The sequence below is a fragment of the Lacerta agilis genome, chromosome 3 (genome assembly GCF_009819535.1).
Source record: "Lacerta agilis isolate rLacAgi1 chromosome 3, rLacAgi1.pri, whole genome shotgun sequence".
In the NCBI taxonomy this organism is placed as follows: domain Eukaryota; kingdom Metazoa; phylum Chordata; class Lepidosauria; order Squamata; family Lacertidae; genus Lacerta; species Lacerta agilis.
The window spans coordinates 58,953,229-58,966,122 of record NC_046314.1 but is presented as its reverse complement, the minus strand read 5'-3'; the positions used below and the strand labels follow the sequence as shown (position 1 = coordinate 58,966,122).

Here is a 12,894-nt window from a genome sequence, read left to right as displayed (position 1 = left end):
TGCATTGCTGCATTGTTGTGTCATTACTTGCCACAAGTCTGTCTTCCATAGAAGGGCTGGACCTTTTGGGGTTGCTTTTACTTGTATTCAGACTTCACAGCTGTCAGAAGAACAATGGAAGGCCTGTAGCATAATAGTAGCCCACTGCCAAACATGATGATGGTATTAACTGGTAAATAGGCATCTTCGGCCCTCACTTTTCAGAATCATGTTCATTGTCATTGCAGTCTGTATTTTGACTTTTGACTATTCGTTAAAATCTTCAACAAGTTAGTGCATTTTTTAAAAAACAAAACATTAAAGCCCTTTCAGTTATTGGTGTGTGTGTGTCTCTCTGTGTAAAAAAATCTCCAGCATAATTGTTTTTTACCACAGCTGCTACAGTCCACATTGCTCAGACTTAGCCTTCCAAAACACCTTTGCTTATGTCAAATAGTGCAGAAAAATCTGAGGTACAGCATTCATTTCATAGTTTCCCCTACACAACAATCTTGTAGTTTTTTGTTTTGTTTTCTGTGCCACTTAAAAATGGCATAATTAAGCATATTAACCAGTCAAATTCCTTTGTGATTGTAGCTATTCCCTTGTTTGGAGTTTCCCTCCCCTTCTTTTAAACCACAAGAGCTGCAGCGACAGGTATTTCCATAGGTTTTACTGCTGTTTTGTCTCTTCGTAAGGAGGCACTGGATCTTGAAAGAGCTGGATGTGGTCCTCTTCCATTGAGGTTTTCATGGTAGCCTCCTCGTATGACGGAGGCAAGCATACAGTGAGAAAGGCAGTTTCAGGGAGGAGAGTGGAATAATGAAAACTCTGCTCACTGCTCCAGGGCAGCACTGAGAGAAAGTCAGTCACTTCATGCTCTGGAAGGGACTCTGGGAGGTCAATGCTGAAGATCTGAGCCTGAGGGTTGCGGCGTCGGCAGCGTCTGTAAAGGAAGAGCAACAGGAATGCCAGAAAGAGCATCATGGTTGCCGGCAGGATGATGCATAAGAACGGTTCAATATCTTCTTTGGTTGAGCTTGTTTTGTGCTGACTCTGAAAGAGCAACCAAGAGAAGAAAAATGTATCAGGCATTTGGGAATGCCAACACCTCACTTTATCACCAGCTCAGGTTATAGCACAGAAACAAAACCAGGTTGAGCTAGAGGACATGAAGAAATAGCTACTGGTTATTCTACTAAAAAGGGGAGTTTTAATCTTGCACTACAACCAATGAAATAAAGCAGGTCAAGAAAAATAGCAAGGCACAATCCATACCAAAGTGGAATCTAGACACATATAAAAAAATGGTGTGAAAATGCTTATTAAAAATACACTGTTTTGAAAAATATATTGAATTTGCCATAGCTTACCATTGCCATCTAGTGTCACATTTGTATAATGCACTTTACAGCACACTTAAATGTTTTATTTGCAGCTATATAGTTGATTCCCAAGTTAAACATTTCTGCAAGGCAATTCTATGCATATTTAATCAGGCATAGTCCCACTGAGTTCAATGGGGCTTTGTTACAAATATGTGTATATTGCAGCCCCAGTTCTTGTTTTCAATGAGAAATGAGAGTGCTGTTGAGCACATGCCATATTTCTCTATTGAAATTTAATTTTTTTATTTTTTTAAAAAAATCTTCTGTGAAGATCTTTCTGCCCACAAATCCAGAAAATGTCCCACACTGCTATCTTCTGGAGGTGTGCTAAACACAAAAGGCCAAATGATGCACCTCTGGCATTCCCAGAGCCATCCAGAAACCCACTGGATCCACCAGCCTCCGAGGGCAAACCATCCTAATAGGTCTTCCACCTCTGCATGGCCATAGTTAGGTGGTGGTCAGGTGGGCCCCTGCCAGGGGTGCAGGCGATGGAGGGGTGCAAATTTGGCTAAAAATATGTCCATAAATATAAATATCGATTATTGCCACATAAGAAATGTTTTTAAATAGAGGGTGAATTGAATGGGTGGAAACGGGTTGGGGTTGTAGGAGAGGTGGAAATAAGAGCTAATTTGTCCGTGGCTAGGAGGCGCAAGGACAGTTCTGCCAGGGGCATAAGATCACCTAACTACGGCTCTGCACCTCTGCTGGGGGGAAAGGGTGCTGAAAGCCTAAATCTCAACAGGAAGTGATCTGATCGTGACAAGTCCTCTATTCTACACTATTCCTCTCAGTAAGTCCTGGTACAGGAAATGTGTGTTGATGTCTGACAAGGAAGCCAGTGCTCTGTGAATGCACACCTACTGTTGGGAGGGTCTTCCAGAGTGCCTTTCCACTGAATAGAATAGAATTCTGTCTATCCTCGCCTAAACAACCTTTCTGGCTGAGAGGGGTCACACTGAGGATGTTTGCCAATACAAATGGTCCCAAACTACTTAGGTTTTTCATTAATGCTCAGCAATAGGCAATCCTCTTGTAGGCAGTACCTCCTGGTATTTAGTACTATCAGAATGCAGAACATAGAGGTGATGCAGTGGTTGCTGAGAAAACTTAAGTGATGAATGAAATAAGGCATAGAGGGAATGACACATCAGAGACTGACAGTAAGTGACATAAACTTAGAGGAAAATTGGGTCGCAGAGGAAGAGGCATTTGGAAATAATTTTGAAGGATAGCAATATGGCTTAAAAAGCAGGAGGGATAACTGTTGATGATCTTGTATGGAATAAACAGAATGAGGGTGGATTAAGGAAACACCAGGGAAGATATATAGTCACGCTGAAGGATGCTATTGATTTTTCTCCTCGCATTTGTTGCTGCACAATAATCTTGGACCACAACCCATAAGCCCCATGACATGTAAATAAGTTCAGCTGCTTTTGCATTGCTTTCCGTCCCATATATACCGGTAGACACAAGTCTGTGCTAGCACTCTAGAATACATTGGTTGTGTCTAAGTGCACATTCCATTCGAACAAATGTCATGCCTTCAACAACCAATTTATAGCATTCGGTATGCCCAGTGCTTGATCGTCAATTCCATATGAGAAAATATACACAATATTACCTATGATCATAGCTGTCAACCCTCCCTGCTGTTTCGCAATGCTATAATAAGGGAATTTCCCAAAAAAAGGGGAAAGGTTGACAGCTATGCCTATGATGAATGCAGCTTTGTCTGCAGTGCATGTGATACCGGTAGGAAGCCAGTTGTAGCTTCCTGTTGTATGCACACATGGTAAACACAGTGCTCATTCATTTTCAAAGCATATATTCAGGACATTCATTCCTAGATTTAGGCAGCACATAGATATCTTTATTGTGTGTAATTTCTTTTGGAGTTCTATTGCAATATTGTATCAAATATGCACAATGTGAAGTAAGAAGGAAAGTCTTCTCCTTGCTATCAAAGTGCCTTATACACTTATGCATCATGAAATCAAGTCAGCATGAACAGGGCTTTTTTTCCAGCCGGAACTCAGTTCCGGCACCTCTCAGGTGGGTGCCATTGCCATTGTAAGAGAACAAAGGAGGCGTTCAGGAACAGTTCTAGCACCTCTTTTTCTAGAAAAATAGCACTGAGCAGGAACATTCCCACATTGCACTGGGAACTCAATATAGAGAGGGAAAAACTAGTGCTCATGGTTGTTTTTGAGTAAAGTGCTATAGACTCATTTAAAAACACACATACAATGAAGTGAAATCACACTTATTTTAATTATCATTTTTGGGAAATTATAGAAATAGCAGAATAATGAAATTAATATTGATTTAAGGTTTGGTGCCCGCCAACAGTTTATTATGCACCAAGAATGGAGCACAGATAGCAAAGCTGTGATGAAGAAACCTTTGACCATTGGGTCATGGTGAGGGAAGTGTGAGTTTTAAAAGGCTTCAATTAAAAGTATGAGATGGGCATCCCCACCTGATACATGTTCAACATTTATAGCACATTGTAGTTTTGGTTACTGTAATACCAGGAAATTGCAAAAAAGAAGAAGTAAATAACTGGCACAATGAATTGTGAGATCACGTACTGTTTTCCTTAAAATAAAGGCTTTATAATATGGTTGGTGGAGTGGGGAGAGGTGGATGGGATAAAGGAAAGCTGTGACTTTTCTCTTCCATTCCATTTTAGTACAATTTGCAGCCTAATGGCTGAATCACAAACAGGATGCATTCCAAATGACTCTTAAGTGCGCCTTCTACCCTCTGTTTTTTTATACCTCACTAGGGAAAGCAGAATCAATATTTCCAAATGCGGGAGCAGTGAAAGCATTTGTTGCATAGATTTTCAATATGAGTCGTCAGATGTGTTTGAATATTGTATGCTTTATAGATGCTGAAAACTTTATCATAGTCAGCGTGCTGATGACTGAAAATGTTGCTTTTGGGAGGCTGATATAATGGAGGCTGGAGACAGATCATTTTTTAATTTATTTTTTGCAGACAAAGTGGGGAGGGGAAAATCACTGTGTGGAGTGCGATAAGTACACTCATTCCACTTAAGAACTCTGGTAAATAGATTTTAGTCAACATTTGCAGGCTTTTGTATTTTTCACAAATCTACAAAATCATATGTGACCCTGTGGAAAAAGAAATGTGCATGTACACTAAGAGAAGCAATACCTTTCTCATATATATTTCACTTCTTAAAAAAATAAAATTGCCTGGGTTTTTAACCTAGGTTCTCTTTCATGAAACAAATATTATCATTTTGTGCTTTCTTTATTTTACATCTGGCATCCCTCCTAATACTTTGGTTATGCTTTTTGGTTGACAAAAGAATTTGGGGGAAATATACCAGCGATAAGAGACATGTCATTTTGGTAGAAGAAGCTGAATTGCCCAATTTCTTAATATTATCTATTTATATAGTGCCATGGTATTTTACAAAGAACATATGTGGCAGAGGTTTATAATCCAAAACAGGCACGGGGAAACAACAGAGGAAGAGGAGGAAAATGGAGGCAGGCGTAGGCAAGGGAATAATATTTTATTATTTCAATAATGCACACTTGGGCTTAATTACAGTTAGGAACAAGCTAGCTATCAATTCTTGTTTCTCTCAGTTTTTCTTTTTTCCAGCCTCAAGTTCAGTTTACCACTTTTCTGCATTGCATTTTTTTAAAAAAGAAAACACTGAAGAAAATTCATCAGCATTTTTGTGCATTTCCCCCCCCCCTAATAAGCACATTTTTTCAAGGAATTCTCCCTAAGATAACACATGCTGTGTGTTATTTTTATGAACACGTGTTTTTATGCACATGTTTCCTTAAGGTACACTGTTTCGTACACATTTTTGACTGGAGAACTGTATTGCAAAATTATGAGAAGTGCAAATTTCAAAGGACAACTTCTTTTTGTACATGTATTGTTTTGGGAAGTGCAAATTTGCAACTGAATTTCTCTCCCACCCCTAGGTATGGAAATATATAGAGACTAGGAGCTATTAGCTGGGCACAGAATTATAATTCTATGTAGGATGTAATACTCAGAAGCGACAAACTAAAAACACATGCAATTCAAACTTTTCTCTAACTGGAACTCCTAAGCTAATGAGTGGGTAGGGTGCACTTTCAGTGGGGGGAGAGGGTAAGAATTCAGATACCATATTACATAGTGTGCTTATCCCCAAGTCTGCATGGGATTCTCTGCTCTTGCAAGTTGTTCTACACATTCACGAATGTATTAGTCCTGTTATGGAGGTAAGAAAAACAGTTCTATTTCTTTGTTAATTACTGGCAGGTTTTCCTCTGAAAAAATCTGCTTGTGTGACCACTGTGGGTAGGGGGCTAGTTCCACTTGGAATTAATAATTAAAAGCAGAATTGTGCGTAAAGCGGAAATTGTTTCACTCAAAAGATTTGTGTATGCAAAGTGCAAGATTTAATGTGATGTGACTTTTAACAGAGGTCCAGTCCACAAATGCACATTCATAAATCCCGTTGACTTTCGCATCAGGTAAATGATGTGAATATGCTCATGAATTGTCACATATTTATCACCACAGGTAGAGGTTCTGTATCATTCAGGGGCAACTCAGGCACAATATATTTCAAAAGTACAAAGTACACAATATATTTCAAAAGTTCCACCAAGTAAGTGGAATCAAGTGTTGGTGAATGAAAAACAAATGGCTTTGTGAGTGAGCCTAGAAAATCCCACATATTGAATATTTGCATTTAACTGAGGGGTGTTTTGGTTGAGGCGATAGCAGCATAAATCAGTTTATTGTCATATACAATCTATTGTTTTGGTCCTGTCACAAATGGATCCACTCAGTGGGACTTACTTCTGAGTAGGCATGTGTAAGATTGCACTGCTAATTGACTTAATTGCAGACATGCTGGTCTAAGATTTATTTATTTTTATTCAGCATGGTTAGTACCTCCTTTAAGGGAGCATGGACAAAGTTATTTCTTCTGTATTAAATGTTTATCCTTCGATATTAATTTACCCCAGGGCTAAATGTGACCTTTTAAGTCTCTTTCATTATCTATGAACTCTCCCTCTTTACACTCAGGGCAGTGTTTTCATTTCTGACAGGCATCTCCCGCTCCCTCCCCTTGCCAGTTCTCTACACTCTGTGAAGTAATTTGCACAGCTTAGAGAATAAGAGTTCAGCACTTCAGTCTAACATCTGTGGAAGGGTTTGCAGAGACCCGATCAAGGGAGATAGAGAGAGATTTGGGGTGGGAGGAGAGACAAGGAGGGATGCATTTTGAAAGAAAACGACAGATGAAAGAACAATTATCTAATTTTGTAACCCATTATCAGTTTTGGACTAAACTTTTAGCATCTCTGTCTACAGAATGTCCTTTTCTCTCAAGTTGTTGAACAGAAAAACGAGGCCCTAGAACAGAGAATAAAACGAAGAGTGCATCTCCCCAAGTCAGCTTATCTGATACTACACGGTCCAAATTCTATCCAAACTGTCTTTTAGTCATCTCTCTTAAGAGAAGAAATTGTAAATTCTTGAATGGAGAAGAAAGAGCTGTGTACAGACCTGTAGCTGTGTTTCCAGCAATGGGACACCTGGCTCACTAGTTAACCAGTCATAGTTTCCTCTGTCAGCGTGTCCAAATTTCTTCCAGCTGCTGTCTAAGAGCCACCTCATGCTTTCATGAATGTTCCTTGTTGTTCCGCTTCAGTTTAGGTCCTTGCTTTTTGGTCTCTCTTAAACGGTGCCCCTTCTCCTTACTCTTGACACAGCTGGGAATGTCTCAGCTAAAACCCATTTTGAAATTCTTCCTGGGTGGAAGCAACAACTAGAGAGAGAGGGAGGGAGAGGGGGAGAGAGAGAGAGAGATAGCGAGGTAGCACAGTAACCAAATGAATCTCAGATGCTCCTCCGTCTTCCAACTCAATCTCTCTGGATTTGCTTCAGTGGCCTACATTACCAGAAAGCTGGCATCAGGTATCAGGGATGGGACAGCATTCTTCTGATTGGAGGGTTGCTTGCATTAGGATTATTAAAGGGGAATTTGCATAAGAATCTGATACCACATGCTTCTAACTCTGGGTAATTTTCTAAATTTAGAGATTTAATAAATACCTTTTGGGGTGGGGGCAGGGAGTAATCCATGTTTAGAAGAGAGAGAAGTGCTTGCACCTCTACAAAGTAATAGTAGTAGAAGTAAAAACAAACAAACAGTCACATTTTGTATTTTCACTTGGATGTAATGTAAATAGCGAAAGAGGTTTCTGGGTAGGCAGGCAAGGGCATAAGGCTGAAAGGTGTTCTGAATTATTTAGGAGTATTAGATGTAGATGTTAATGATAAATCCGCAGAGAGGCTGCTGCCAGAAAAGGCTTTGGCCACCGAGAATATATGATTACTTTCAATAATGGTTAACAACACATCAGCTGTGCTTAATTCTGCCCTTGCATTTTAGGATAAACATCATTAAGCCTAAATCGGTTAGTGTAATTATTTAAAAACCAAAACAAGAACAGCGCTGTTCACAGAAGTATGTATTTAGAGATCAGCAGAGGGTCCCCCCCCCTTTTCTTTAAAAGTGTTATTGGCTTATGGTTCATGTTGTCATCCCGTTACTAGGATGCTAGTAATTACTTTAAAAGTAGTAGGAATAATCTTCCTTCTTAAAATGCTTTCTTTGTATAGAAATATCGGTGAAAGGCATCAGAACTGCTATTTTTTATTCCTTGCCTTGTTTTGCGGGTGTTCTGTTCCTAGTTATGTGAGCATGTGTGAAGAGGACTAAAGTTGGTTCTGTTTGATGCCCTAAAGCAATCTTGCAATCTTGACAATGCTCACCTGGGATGGTAACTTTTGTTGTTGTTTTGTTTTTTAAAAGTATGTAAGCACTCCTGGTTTGAATGATTAAACAGAGGACTACTACTTAGCTTTTGAAAAGAGCAGCAGGGCAAGCTGTGTGGCCCACATAGTTTTGCGTGTTCACACTTGACTCAAATTTTAGTTTGGTTGTTGGCAGAATTTAGGCCACAACTTTATTGATTACAGAAAGTGAGTGGTTGCATAGGCTCTGGTTTGACTAGCTCCCTGCACCCTTGCAGGTAGCGTTGACCCAGGGCACCAGCATAGGTCGGCCAAGGGTGAACACCTGGATAGGCGGAAAGCCGGGAACAGACTATGTCTGCCACCCAAATGTCCCCCTGGACTCAGGCACGGGCACATTCCCCCTCTCAGGGGCTGACCAAACCATTTGAGTCCCTGGATTCCTTTAACGGAATACCCTTTACATAGGGATGGCGAGAGCGTTTTCCTATCCCTATCATCTGAACCAGAGCCTATCCGCAACCTTACAAGTTGTGACAATTTGCTACGCGGCAGGTGAAACCCAAATGGCAGCAGCCAATCAGCCAAGTGGGAAAAATTCCTGCCGTGCCCCTGTCTCAACAACACACGACACACAATGGCATAGCACAAGCCCTAAAAGTAGGGAGAGGTAGGATGGTGTTCCGAATGCACGCACCGAAAGAGGAAGCTCTGGGACACGTGCATGGGTCCCTCGATCCGTTTAGATATAGGTCCCTCGATCCGTTTAGACTGCGCCCCATTGGCCAGATTGCACCCAGCAACGAGGGACGTTCCAATTGGGTGTTGTGGCTGACCAATCTTACCAACCCACAACACGGGATCGGTATCCAGGTCTTACTGCAATACATGCCCTCTTTAAGGGAGGACCTGATTTGTCCTCCAACTGAAGGGGCTGGTCAAGGGATTTGGGAGACATGTCCCAGAGGCTCCCACTGGCGATCTGTTCCCTACTTACCAGCACCTGCTTTCTCACTCTGCCTCATGGCAGGACCAGTTTGATGTCCACAAAGAGGAGGATTGCAGAAGTAGTTGGATGTTGGTAGTGAGAACAACATGTATGTTGTGACTCTCAGCTATGTCACAATGTTGGTATGCAGTCTGGTTATACGCACGAAGGTGAAGGAGGTGGTAGAATCTTGAGGCATTCAAGTGGACTGTACCACCTTCAGACTGCAGGAGAAGGTGAGGGTAGCACTTCAAATGTTTCCCCATTAACCCCTCTGCACCTCCCCAAAGGCTCCCCCCCCCCACAGAATAGATCTTCACAGAGAACTGTGTTTATTTTATTTTTTTATGGACTGAAGCATTAAAAATATGGTGCTCCACTTGCAATTGGAACATCATACAATCTATTCTGCCATGTTAGGACTCTGTTTCCTAACTGGCCATCACAGTCTTCTTTCATGCATGTATATTCTTGTCTGAATATGAATAAGGTTAGGACAATTGGCTGTGACTGTTTTGGAACATTAGTTGTGCAATTTATCAGGCTTAATTAGAAACGGATCCCATTGAGTTCAGTGGGGCTTTCTCCTAGGCAAGTGGGCAGAGGACTGCAGCCTAAGTAGAATTTTAAAGGTGTGTAACCCCCCCCCCCTTCCTCTGAATTTATTGCTTGGCTTGAGTTGCTTTTGTGCCTAAGTTGTGGCAAAATAATGTGTTATTTCATAATAGTAAAAAAAAAAAAACCTAATAGAAAAGAGGTAAGTGGAGAAATCAAACTATTTCCAGCCACCATGGAAGAATCTCAGCTGTTCCACAATATTGTTAAGGAAAAGTATCTTTTAACAAGATAATGTTATAAAGCTATGAAGCAATCTTTGTTTAAAAGTCAAGCAATGTAATGTCCTGTTTCAGCCTGTGTGAAGATTTGAACCACAAAGCTCTTGAACAAAGTAAACACTGGGAGCAAAAGCTATTTGTGGAGATTTGTAGTACAATTTTTAGTACAGGAGATAACTGCAGAAAGCAATGCAAACAACACACACACACACACACACACACCCTTCCTAGCACACAGCCTGTCTAATCTAAATAAAATTGTTGCCTTATTGTTTATGGTTTGCTTTACTGTCCTTCCTTGAATTTCCCTAGATTAATTCTCAAACTACATTTTGCATACTGCATGCTGCATACTGCATGAGAGGCTTCTAAGACCCTGCCTGATTGTTTTCATGTCCAAATTAAATACACTTGTACCATTTTAGTACTGTATTAAAGAGCATAGGAGCTTTGTCTAGGCTGACCCATATTCTGCACCCTCCCTGAGACACAATGTCTGCAACACTATCTTGCCTCCCCTTCACACACCTACGTTTCCAGTAGCAGTCAACCTTCTCCCCAAGGTATATTTATGCAGATTAAGAAGCTTGGTCATTCTAATCTTCATGCTGGAAACGGTATTAGGGTTTTACTTTTTCATTTCATTGTCACACATGGTGGGCCTTCTCTATGGCCACTGTGCTTTCTCAATCTCGAGAAGCAGCAAGATTTATTTGGCCAGCTCCATGACTTTTTGCCTGGGGCTCGTTTTTCTCCACCCTTCGGCCACAGAGGTGGGCCATCTGCTTTTTCCCAATGACCTTCAATGTGTAATTTGCAGTTTAATATAAAAGCCATAAGTAAATATGTCATAATGAATAATTAATTTGCTGCTGAGTAGTATTATAGTAAGAAGCCAAGGTATTGCCTTATTTATTTGTTTTCTTTCCCATTGCTGAGGCTTCTCTATTTGCTGTGCTTGCTGCTAGCCAGCTGGGTTTCTGCCATGGCGCCATCTCTTGTCTGCCCTTCCCCATTATTGCAGCAGAAGGAGCACTCACTCCTAGGACAGCTATGTGGGAGATGGGAACAAGGTGCAAGCCTTGGATCCAAAGAAGGGCCCCTACATTATTTTATTTTGTTTTTCACTGTTGTATCCTGCCAGGAGATCACTTGATGTAAGGTGGGTTATAAATATTTGAATAGTTAAAAAAGAAAATAAAGGACATTTTGAAAATCAATAGCACTTCTGGTGGATGCAAAGGCAAGGTTGGCAACACTTTGCAAGAAACAGGAGGTAGAATCCTTATTAGCTGAATGATAATAATAAACACTTGCTCAGTTAGACTTGCATGCCTGTCCTATGATATAAGGATTGGTGAGAACTATAACTCATTCTCAATTTTCCATGCCCCCATGAGAGTACTCGGATAAACCAGTTTATAAGAAAAGGGACAGGTTGTGCAGCAGTGGAAGACAATTATAATATAATATAATAAAATTATTATATTATATTATATTATACTATATATAGCATTTCCGCTTCTCTCATGTAGCTTCTGTACAAACTAGGGTTAAGTACAACCATTTTACTGTGCCTAGCAATTATCTTTTAAAAGTAATTTATTTTGCATTAGAGTAGATCCAACTGCACTGGACACAAGCATATTATCAGCAGATATAATTCCATAATTGCATTTTGTGGAGTCTTGAGAGCTGAAATTAGAAGAATTTGAAAGGGAAGCTTGCCTGAGAATACAAGCTGTTTGGGCAGAAGAAACAATACTGTATAATTCTATACATTTGCTTTCATTGAACTCTGCAAAAAATATATAGCACACTTTTTGCCTTAAGTAAACCTAAAGATTATTAAGCAAAGGAAGGGGAAGTGTTCCCTTGGTCTGAATGAATGAATTTATTTTTACGGTCACAGACCCTTGGTCTCTCTGATAGTGTTGTGCTGCCTGGAATGGACTTTAAATGTGTACATACACCCTAAATGGAGGCTACCACTTTGAAAACAGAAGGGAAGCGTCGTAACTCACAAGATGTGAGGGCTGCACTATTTGCCTTGCCTCTGGCATTAAGCTGTCCATGTCTGGATGTCTGCAAAAGAGAGCCATATAGGCTTTAGACTTAATGGTCTCACAGGAACCCTCTCTTTAGATAGTAATGCTGTATACATTTCCCCCCACGCATTAAAATGTGTTAGTCAGCCTTGCTGTTTGTGTGGCTGTCCTGCTCCTGCTGAGTGGGGCCTTGTGGCAAAACTGCATGTGTAGGCTTCCATGGGATTGGGAACCCTGTGTGATTGGAGTTCCTCATTCTTGGAAAGCCTATCCAGGTAAGCATCCCAAGCTCAATAGGGGAAAGGCTAGCAGCAGCAGCAGTCTCTCGTACTTGTGGTGCCCCCTTCACCTGTGGAAAGAATCAACAGGTTTGTATGACTCTTCCAGGGACTTGGGTGGCACTGTGGTCTAAACCACTGAGCCTCTTGGGCTTGCTGATCAGAAGGTCATTAGTTCGTATCCCTGCGACGGGGTGAGCTCCTGTTGCTCAGTCCCTGCTCCTGCCAACCTAGCAGTTTGAAAGCATGCCAAAACGTGCAAGTAGATAAATAGATAACACTCCGGCGGGAAGGTAAACGGCGTTTCCGTGCGCTGCTCTGGTGTAGGTGTTGCATTGCGCCAGAAGCGGCTTAGTCATGCTGGCCACATGACCCAGAAAAACTGTCTGTGGACAAACGCCGGCTCCCTCGGCCTGTAAAGCGAGATGAGCACCACAACCCCAGAGTCGTCTGCGACTGGACTTAACTGTCAAGGGTCCTTTACCTTTTTATGACTCTTCCAATCCTGTCTACAACTGAGAGCAGTTCCAGATGCACTGTAAAATATTAAGG

At 41.1% G+C, this 12,894-nt stretch overlaps 1 protein-coding gene across 2 annotated transcripts; it reads right to left on the bottom strand.

Moving 5' to 3' along the window:
- Nucleotides 1–528: 528 nt before the first annotated feature.
- On the bottom strand, nt 529–7,491 carry SMIM28 (small integral membrane protein 28). 2 transcript variants are annotated; one of them, XM_033143874.1, is made up of 2 exons: nt 6,939–7,491; nt 529–1,035 (listed from the first exon to the last, which is right to left on the bottom strand). In XM_033143874.1, exons 1-2 carry the CDS (start codon nt 7,047–7,049, stop codon nt 652–654), a joined length of 495 nt encoding a protein of 164 aa, XP_032999765.1. In that variant the 5' UTR covers nt 7,050–7,491; the 3' UTR covers nt 529–651. The 2 variants fall into 2 exon arrangements, with proteins under 2 accessions (XP_032999765.1, XP_032999766.1); XM_033143875.1 differs by lacking the exon at nt 6,939–7,491 and adding an exon at nt 5,542–5,625.
- Nucleotides 7,492–12,894: the final 5,403 nt, after the last annotated feature.

Excerpts from the sequence above, each read along its gene's own strand:
- SMIM28 (XM_033143874.1), bottom strand. The coding sequence starts at position 7,049 with ATGAGGTGGCTCTTAGACAGCAGCTGGAAGAAATTTGGACACGCTGAC. Across the intron at positions 1,036-6,938 it reads TGCTGGAAACACAGCTACAG|AGTCAGCACAAAACAAGCTC; the intron begins GTCTGTACACAG and ends TTGCTCTTTCAG.